Source organism: Styela clava, chromosome 15, assembly GCF_964204865.1.
Source record: "Styela clava chromosome 15, kaStyClav1.hap1.2, whole genome shotgun sequence".
In the NCBI taxonomy this organism is placed as follows: domain Eukaryota; kingdom Metazoa; phylum Chordata; class Ascidiacea; order Stolidobranchia; family Styelidae; genus Styela; species Styela clava.
In genome coordinates, this window is record NC_135264.1 from 3,889,837 (window position 1) to 3,900,360 (window position 10,524).

The 10,524-nt window shown below is 35.9% G+C and overlaps 1 protein-coding gene across 1 annotated transcript; it reads right to left on the minus strand.

Annotated features, from left to right (window-relative positions):
• Positions 1-645: 645 nt before the first annotated feature.
• LOC120334321 (uncharacterized) lies at positions 646-7,914 on the minus strand. The gene is made up of 9 exons (XM_039401804.2): positions 7,756-7,914; positions 7,376-7,542; positions 7,079-7,202; positions 6,810-6,924; positions 6,397-6,527; positions 5,911-6,014; positions 5,617-5,763; positions 3,199-3,360; positions 646-2,671 (listed from the first exon to the last, which is right to left on the minus strand). Exons 1-9 carry the CDS (start codon positions 7,772-7,774, stop codon positions 2,648-2,650), a joined length of 993 nt encoding a protein of 330 aa, XP_039257738.2. The 5' UTR covers positions 7,775-7,914; the 3' UTR covers positions 646-2,647.
• Positions 7,915-10,524: the final 2,610 nt, after the last annotated feature.

Below are 10,524 nucleotides of genomic sequence, written 5' to 3' on the forward strand. Positions count from 1 at the left end.
GAAAAGCATTAGTAATGATTTTGAATTGAACGAATATTCACAACTCTAAAACGTCTTTTCACCCTGGCTGGTCTCCACCTGGCGGAAGATTGTTGTAGCATTTCAGCAAAAATATGCGTCAGTACCAGTGTAACTTGGGGTTGTCAGTTTCAATCTTCGCAAAAAAGCTTTTGTCTCAATTTTAAAATGAACAGTTCAGGTATAACCCAGTACCAAAATTGTGATTTTTTCCACGGTAATCTACGAAATTGCCATTACATGCCTGATAGAAAATTGTGTGGAATACCTAACTAATAACGGTATATGTAAAAGACCGTACAGCTTCAAAAATGAAGGCTCAATAAAATCATATACCTCAGACCTATTTTTTTTTTCTCCGGGCGGCTTTAGGATCAGCAGCGCTCGATGCTGCATTGGCATTTCATCGGTCGCCACAAGAAGTAAAATGGGGAGATCAGATGAGAAAACCATACCGTTATGTTCAAAATGCTACGCCTTTGAATTCCAGAGTGCTCGGTTAATACACTCCGACTTTTTACTCCAGTCCAGTGGTTCTTAAACTTTTTGAGCCGCGCCCCCCCTTTGAAAAATTTTACAAACTTTGCCCCCCCCCCCTATTTTTGCTTTGAAAAAATGCTTTTGTGATGACCAGGTTGCTATATATTAAGATGGCGCTATAGAAGTGTTGGTCTCATAGCGTCATTGCTCAAATATTTAGGCATAAAACGCTGCGAAGTACAACTTCGCCATTCACTGTTGTATGTATAAAGCCATACTCTAATAGTGGTTATCATACTATACATTCTCCTTTTTCCGCTCAGTTTGCAATACCTGACAAAGTCAAACTAATTATTAAGTAAAACTAAACAAGCAATAAACCTATGCTTTAATGTATTTTCTGCTTAAACGTTTACATAAGACACGTAAAATTTCCATCAGTTGTTCACTTCATCACTATTGAGCAATGCAAAAATTATTTATTGTGCGTTATGAATTTATGTAAATTTAAAAGCAGTTCATTTTTTAATAGTTATTATGCATGTGGACGTTTCCCCGGCCCTTGACCGCTGAAAAATAAAGTCGCTAAGGCGTTTGCGATTGCATTTTATTTAAATCTCCATTACTTACGCCAGCGCGGCGTGTTATTTAAGCCCTAAAAATCTTAATTTCGGTGTTTATTCTCCCTAAATTTCTCTCGACGTATTCCTGTGCCGCAAAGACGATTATAATTACTTTTTTTGTTCTCGAATGGAACCATGACACCTCTGAGGAAAACGAGTTAGTTTTTATTATATAATCATCAGCGACGAGATGCTAAAGATAGAATAAAGAAGTGAATCCGTAACTAAAAATGTCTATATTGTAAAAGTGGCATTATAAAAATACTAGAAATAAAACGGAAAACGCCATGAGTTTTGTTTTGGGGTGGACCGCGGCAGATTAAAAACACTTTCTTTGACATTGAAAATCTCCTAAATTCCTTGTGCTTGCGGCACACCAGTAGTGTTCTAAAACTACAGACTTGAAATAAATTTTACTCCATAGGATCGCAGACTTAGGAATATCTGTATGGCGATAGAGCGGAGTAAGAGTTGCAGGGACAGTTCATATTGGTGAAATTGGCAAGAATACAAATTAAAACAAAATGTAATCGACATTTTTATGGTTGCGGATTACCGTGTTATTTTGGAGTAGTGGTGCTTTTATCTTATCGACGCAATCGCAGATTTAATTTATCAAAATTAAATGGATAAAGCAACCATTTTAAATAAGTATATCGATCATGGATTGAATATTTTATTCAACAAAAAAAACATTACATATCCGTTGAAAAAGTCGGCTCTTTTAACGACTGGCGTAATCTCGATGACTGATTCAGAAGCCGTACCGCGGGGATTTCGTGTCGATGAATATGTATTTTCCATCTACTAATATACTTTGTATGTATTTTAATTTTACTAAATTAAATATATTTTTGGGGATATTATACCAGATCTTTTTAATGACGACAACGAATTCGCATGAGTGCAATATATATAAAAACTAAATATAATCGGGCAGTTGATCACGCTTTATTATGTCCGCGGATTGGCGTGGTATTTTAGATAGGTGATGAGTTTATTTTGTCGTGAGTCGCCGCAACCGCGAGTTACCTCGAACACAAATGAATTACATGAATTACCGTTACATGTTAATTTCCGATTCCATCTTGTGACCTCTCACATATCTGTTATAACATTCATGCTTCGATGAAATGGTCAGTTTTAGCTGTACCTGTTGATTGTTGAACATGTGAAATGAAATAAGTTGAACTCAAAAATGAGTCGTGGTTTGTAAGATGTTAACTAATATTTCTTGCGCTTCTACATTTACAAGGAAATACTAAAAAGCAAAATTGTATTATTTACATCATTTTAGAACAGAAATCACCATTCTATACTTATGCATGTGTATCATCGCCAAAACCCATATATATACTTATATAATATCCATTATTTTCGACAAGGGAAACAAAATAGAATGAATACACAATATACCAAACTGAGTACAGAAAATTTTTTATAAGCTCATGCTAGAACAAATGTTCCGAAAACGTGGATGAATAAGTGGATAGAACACGTATGTGGTGATTTTTGGCGTTCGCATCTCACCAGTCCTGTTGATAGTAATTCTAAAATAGAGAAATTGAATGAATGTTCTGAAATCCAGGATTTTCCACGGGAATGGGACCACACACATTTGTATTTCCGATGAGAAAGTAGCAATATTATAATAACTTGGTTACGTCAGAGGTAACCCTAGTCTTTATAATTTATTTTACTTCTTAAATGTTTTTTACTCTCAATTTATCTTCATATATTATCTATTATTGATTTTGTGGTGGAACACCGGCAGGGTTGTCTACGGAATTGGGATTCCCATGGAAATCCCAATACTTTATTCATGGGAATGGGATTCCCATTGGAATTCCATGAGACACAAATTATGATTTTGGCAGTGATTCAATACTAGATTTATATCAATTTATCCGAATTAGCAACTGTTGTGTTCGACATGAAACGATTATTAATGGAGAAATATTTAAGTGTGTGGTACAAACGTAGAATTTGATATAGGGGTAAATCTACCCTTTTTTTACTTCACTTTATAAAAAATTGCACATTCGAGTAAAGTCAAACAAACATAATCTAAACTTACATCGCAAGGAGGTGGTACCAGGAATCGCCAGTTGCATGTTTGTTTGGATTCATCAAACAAAAGATTAATCGGGCATCTCATGACGAATGGTTTCTCGAATCCTTGCAGGCAAACGTAGTATGATTCACAGTCCCAGTTATACAAACGTCCAAATTGTATGCCCTGAGAAACGCAATAATTGATTTGTAGTTGGTTGCATTATATGTATATATATTACAAAATAAATTCAGCCATATCAACATTCGCTTTTTCAGCTGTCCGTTTCATTGCATTGATTGTAATTGAATGAAACTACTTCATGTATATTTGTGATTTTCCCTCACGATATCAATTCTCAATGTTGAAAATTCAAATATGGTTTTAAAACCATATTGGACGTAGATCTAATCTTAGCTTATAAATTGAATCAGTAAGCAGGACGCAATACGGCAAAAAACCCAACTCTCTCTTTATTGGTCAACGATCTGAACCCATAACAACCTCATAGTAACGATTTCGCGCTCATCTGGAAACTGCTCTTGCTGCTGTTTTTGGTTAATCTCTGAGTATTTGGTATTTTTTTATTGCACGAGTTACAGCGATAGCAGCTTGCAATAATGTCAAATTCCCCAAGCCGAATAACGTACCGGCAATTGACCCAAATGCATAACTTCGGATAAATTACATAGTCAACAAAAAACAAAAATAAAAGGATAAAAAAATAAAAATCGTTCCCACACACTATTAATAATTTGATAACGGTTGCCAAATTAAATATAGATAGATGTTGACAAGAATGAACAATAAAGAAAAATATTTATTAATAAGGATATCTTCTCCAAGCTAAAGTCAAATACCAAATTGGCCAACCAAAGTTGGTTATATGAAGAAAGTGTCGGCTAGCCAGTGCTTCTTAACCCCCCTTACAGTACTTTATACGTTATCATCGCCCCCTAGCATTACAACAAGACATTTAGTCGGGTACAATCTCAAATCATCATCATCATCATCATCATTCTTTGATTTGATGAACTCTTTTCTACCAAATAAGATGTTAGAAACGAAAGAATCAACAGTTTTACCTCGTCAAAAAGGCCAGATAACTTCACCTTACTACATTTCCAAATTTTATTTTATATTTAAATTCAGAAACTGAAATTTCGTACGAGATGGTCCTCGCTCGTAATTATACCATTCGTTGCTGATTTTTTTTTTAGCAGTGATGATTATTCTGATGCGCAAAATAGTCCGTCCTTGGCCGATGCGAATTGTCGTATTAATTTAAATATTTTCAACTCGCTGTTACGCCTACTCACAGTAAAATAAATGTATTATTGCTCCAAAATATTGCAATCTGCATACACAAAAATATATGATATATTTCCTGAATACACCGTAATTAGAATTGATTCGCATTTTTGCGATCTTGGAAATTTGTTAAATTTGAGCCGCTCATGATATTTTCAAGATATCGCCGCTAGCAAAATCCCAAGGTCGCCGATATAATTTTACATTATAACATTAATTAGTTTTATATCATCATCACAATAAGGAAAGAAGACGTGTGAGACCCGGCTGTAATTTTTTAATGGATAATTTAATGGATTTTCACACTTAACGCACAGTCCTCTGGCACATGTCCAGGGAAATACTTGTGAGATAGAGAGAATTCGCGTAAATGTTTTTTACCGATATAATACCAATATTCACGGCCTGAATACCACACCATGCTGAAGAAAATATTCGGTGATTTGAACCATATTTGACTTTTTGAGAATGGGCAATCCGCCTCCCTGTCGCCTCCTTTGAATTTTTCGCCCCCTATTTATCTCTTTCACCCCCCGAGCATTTATATATATTTAGCCTGAGATAGAACAAATCCGATAAGACAGCTTAATAATATGGCGTAACACGGCCCCTTGTCCGGTTACCAGTCTATGTCGGATATGGGATTAGATCATCAGTTAGTCAGTTGTTTGTTTCAGGTGCATGGACTCGTGGTAGTGGAAGCCGTATCCGTTTCACGGCGATGCAAAGGGTATTGCGATGAAAAATACGAAAAAAAAAAAATGATTTGAAACAAGCCCTTGTTTTAAAACTGGCTGTGTTTTAGAATTGATGAAAACAAAACTCTGACCACAAGTGAGACATAAATGTGGTTGAACTTCTGTCGATTGTGCTATTGTTTATTACGTTGTTAATAGATTGGCGTGTGCGTAACAGATACTGACAAAACCTTTTGCATCGTTGAAGACGGTCGACCAATGCATTCTTATATTTGGTATGTATACAAATTAACCTCAGTGACCCAACGTAAGCAGCTGATATTCCAAATAATGCCGATTCGAACGGGACCATGACCAGAATTCTAAGCTGGAGATACCAGACGAGAACTCTGAGTGTCCCATAACAAGGTTCATTCGAACAAAGAAATCTTACTTTACACGGTTCAGTTGGAGGTTTGATGTTTCCTGTGTTCGATATTCGACTTGTTATTGTCTCTTTAGTGATAGATGATATAGTCGGAATAGCAGTAGGAAGCATTGTGGTTGATGTTGAACTAGTAGATCCTGTTTCAGTCGTTTGCTGTTAGAATAAAAAGTAACATGTAAACAATATTTAACCGTAGAAACACGTACAAAGGAAGAAAATTCAACCTTGTGTTAATATTTATTTCTTTTTGTCTGATTATGGAAATCAGATGTCTGTACAATAAAATCCCGTGGAACTTGCCTCGTTGTTTCCAGTTATCTTAACGTCGGCACAGCCATAAAATTGCTCTTGGTGTCCAAGTCCAAGTGCACGTACACCTGGTGCATCACATCCCCATGAATTTCCTGCAATAACACATTGCTTGAATACAATTGGGAGAATTGCTAGAACATGATTAATATTTAATTCATGCATTACGTAATTCCAATACCTGATCCTATCATATATCAGAATGAAAGAGCATGTAAGCAAGATAGTAAAAAATCTAATCCAAATGTGTATTAATTTGAAAGCATGGAGTATACCCCAAAAGTAATACTGCCCATTTCCCTAATAGGAGATATAAAAGTCATTGTTTTTAATCACTTTTCCAGACCCATAATCATAACTTATCATCAGCTTGAAACATAGCTGTCAATGAGAATCTAAAATACAAATGTAAAACATCATCTGGCCGCCATATAAAGATACAGAAAGACGTTTCGACAAATAATGATTGCCTTTTACCAGTGTTGTATTTCCATTGCAATACACATTGCGTACATGTCAGCCCTTCAGGTAGTTTTACTGGAACGACATATTTTCCCGTTTTCGTAATGCCTGAGTATTTGAAACCCATATTGGTCTCCAGAAGGTGTCTAAAAGGCAACGTCGAGAACAAATTCACGACAAAGCAAATGAGGAACAATAACGTAATATCTAGTAATTATTTCACAGTGTGACACGAGACTGGATCTTGTCGACTTCTATTTGAGTGTTCAATTTGAGCCGATCAAACTCACACTTACGTTATATGTCGATTATGAAATATGCTGATAAGAATACACCCGGCGCTGGTTTTTGAGTTAGTTGATGGTATATTCAATGATCATTCTTTATAAATAAAAGGTTTCAAAATCCCGCAAAAATAATTCATTTACCGATCTAAGCATTCCTGTGTTACAATCTCCTTCGGTTTGTTCCAGTCACATAGCCTAAACTCAAAATATCCTTTGTGTTGAGCTGTTATCTCCACGGTAACGTCTATCCATGAACCTTTGCAATAAGAGAAATGTGCATTAGCATGTAAAAAATAAACTAGAGGCAATACCAACAAATGTGAACATAAAGGTTGTAACAGCACCTTCACTATATTTTGACGATGTAAAGATATTCATTTGGACGAATAAACACACTAATATGAACATACCTGATTTATAAATTCTTGAAATAAGACCCAGACTGTACTTTCCTCCAGCTTCATTTTTTCGCGGTTGTATATCATGGATACTATCTCCACAGACACCGCATTTGCCACCTGCTTTCTTTTGCACCTGATCATAAAAAATAAAACGTTTCATTAAATTTATGAAATCAATAACTGACTCAAATGATAAGTGAAGCCAACAAGGAGGACGCTGTGTCGACTTTACTCAGTGTCCATATATGATTCGGTCATATTAAATGAAAATTCCCGACTTCAAAAGAGTTCATTTCGAATAGTCACCTGAGAACCCCCACAAAAAAGTGAAACGTCGTCGTAGTTTTTTGGAATCGTCACATCCGGGTATCTTCTTATCGTTTCCTCGTCACGCCACACTGTTGATCTGCTTGGCGGGTCACGCAAACGTCCATGTCCGTTGACAATAGCTCCAAATGTAACAACAAGCAACACTGTAAATACAGCAGCATCAGAAGCTGGCATAATTGAATTAAACCACTTTCAAATAGAGACAATCGGGATACGGTATATGAACGAATATCTTTCAAGCTTATACTCAAATTCTTCAAATTTTTTAAATGTGACTTCGATAATCGTTTTTATTTGAATTATTTACATTCAATTAAAGCCAATTATAAGATTCTAATGTATACTCAAACTTGCACCTGTTATTTTGCAATTCATCACGTCGAAGAACGCTTTTGGTAATTTCAGAGTAACGGTTTTATACTTTTTTGTTATTAAACGTCCGTTTCACTAGCACTTTATGCCGAAATTGTAACTAAAGCTGAAAACAAGAAGTCTTGGTTATCTATTTTCAAAGTATTCTGCAGTGAATTCAACACAGCCAACACGGATCTGACGCATCTGTGAATCAGCGCGCTGAACTAAATGTGGTAGAAAAACCTGATGCTCCGTTATCCAATAAAATGGGCGAACACCTACGGAAAAACCCTCGGAGTTTGCAAAATGAGCATTCGATTTGAGTTTAACCGAAATGATCACACTCGCACAATCACACCTAAACACTCAATAAGTACAAAATTCTCACACCATCGTAATAAGTCTCAATGAATCGAAAAGAATGTTTGTGACCCGTTTTTATTTACGGCAGCTTACGCGATCTTAAGTTTTGTATGACTCCCTGGTAAAGCTGTGCGGTCAATGGACCGAATGAGGCACTTCCACAAAGAGACCATCTTTCTGCCGTGCTTGGCTGACAGCGGTTTGTTCATAAATATGTTTAGCGACATTTACATTTGCGTGAGAACCATTTTGCGCTCTACTGAAAACGATAAATTGTGCATACGATTACATAACATTCGATATTTTACTTAAACTTCTTATTTTAACATGTATCAAGTTACACGTTGTGAGGGCGTTAAATTTATGTTTTTAGTCAAAACAGAACACCTGATGGCCAATGTGTCACCAGACCATGGCTAACACGACAAACGAAGAAATTGGAAAAATCGAGACAAACCGAAGTATTAAGCGAAATTACATAGTCGCAAGACGGAATGCGATCAGCATCAGTAATTTTTTAAAAGTCATTCGGTCACTGAAAACATGGTTTCACACAACCTGAATTTTCCCAATTAACCGTAAGGTTTCCACGAATATTCACGTCTTATTTTTCAGCAATTGAAAAAAATAGGTGTTTTTTAGGTGTTAGGAATACTGTAGGTATTCGATATAATCTGATACGAAATTTCTTAGAGTTTCTTCGTTCGTGAATAAAACTTGGCAAACAGAAGATTCATTTTAGTATAATACGCAAACAATTGAAAATTTATGTACGTATTTCGCAGAAAGTTCGATACGACAAAAAGTGGCATATATCGCATTGGGTATAGTACTACATAAGGCTTTTACATTATGCATTTCACTGCAGAAATCAAGATAATAATTTTATGGAAATGGAATTTCAATAAGATGATGTTTAGGTTCGGCAGCCTTATTTCGGGATACGTTACCGACTCATAAAAAGTTTCACAATTGCACAGTGAAGTATTTTGAAAATAAAATATTCCGATGGTATTGTAAGAATCCATTGTCTGAATTTGTCTCCATAAATTTGCATGTACGCCACATACATATTCAACTTTCAAGAACATGATATAAGGTGATTAATTGTCAGTTGCCTACTTAATATCTAATTTGAACCCAATTCTCAAGGTTTAAAAGTCATTATAGGGGCCTTTTTTTATTCGTAGCTATTCATAGATATAACGTGCATTTAAATTCAAACAGCAATGCAACGATGCAGTGTTTCACCTTTTAATGTCGTACTTTGCCCTGTTGGTGAGTAGCAGTCATGAACTGCTGGTATAGCTGTGGGGCGAGATATACGCCGCACAACTACGTCTTGCTTATGTTTTTCGTCGATATTTTTATGTTTATGGATGCCGTGTTACGCCGTACGATTCAGCTATCTTGGCCACTTGTCTATCATCCGTGGTATATTTTTTCGATCCCCTTTCCTCAATCGTTTTGAATTTGGTAAAGCCACCTTGTTCTATCTTGCGAAAACGTTCTTGCTTAACATGGTCGATAAGCATCATTTCCTGATCCTACGGTGATGTGCCCAATATTTCTCTGTGACGAGGAAGATATCAAATAGCTGTTGCGACCATGTAGCCATCCCTATTCCAGCTAGACCCGCGGCTACTTGTTTGTAAATAAAACATTTTGAGAATTGGTAACATTGCTGTCCATACTGGGTGAATGTGGGTATCAGGTAGTTTGGGGTAGCCAAATTCCAATAAAGGTCAATGTGACCACATAATATAAATTAATTATCTGCTGAACTCGAAATAGGAAAAAAAATTTGTTCTAATGACTCTTCGTCGACTTCAGCAACTGGTCAAGCTTTGTATATATACACTAAAATGTTCCCGGGACTCATAGCATGATTAAAACTATTTTGATAATATTACCACACACATGAATAAAACTTTTGAGGATGATGTGCCACTTGGAGCTAGTCCGTTTGCATGATGCAGTTGTTTTGCACTATTAGTGTAAATTCTACAATTTTTACATATGTTTTCTGATAATTTTCCTGATGTTGAATTTTCATAAACGTCACATTTTGTTTTAAAATGTTTTGCTGAATTGAAAAACAGTAACAACGCAATCTACATGTTTAAGAAGTTGGTGTACACTTTACATCATATTCAAAGTGTCGTATTATAACTTATTTCCTAATAATCACTCACAACTCGTATATGCTTTGCTGAAGTAACCGCGGACCCTCACAACTTTCAAACCAAAAATACAATAGAAGAACATAGCGTAGAGCTATTCGGACAACATACAAATTAGCTGTCACTTCTCGCGTACGCAACACAGATCGTTTACTGCCCATTTTCTTAGTGTGGAGGGTGTGCTGGCACATTGAAGCTTAATCATGCCATTTTGTACAATCGAAA

What these genes read in the sequence shown, in the direction of transcription:
- LOC120334321 (XM_039401804.2), bottom strand. An exon ending in TTTTTTGTGGGGGTTCTCAG is followed by an intron (nt 7,203 to 7,375) that starts GTGACTATTCGA and finishes TTTTATGATCAG; the next exon opens with GTGCAAAAGAAAGCAGGTGG. An exon ending in CTCCAACTGAACCGTGTAAA is followed by an intron (nt 3,361 to 5,616) that starts GTAAGATTTCTT and finishes TGCGTTTCTCAG; the next exon opens with GGCATACAATTTGGACGTTT.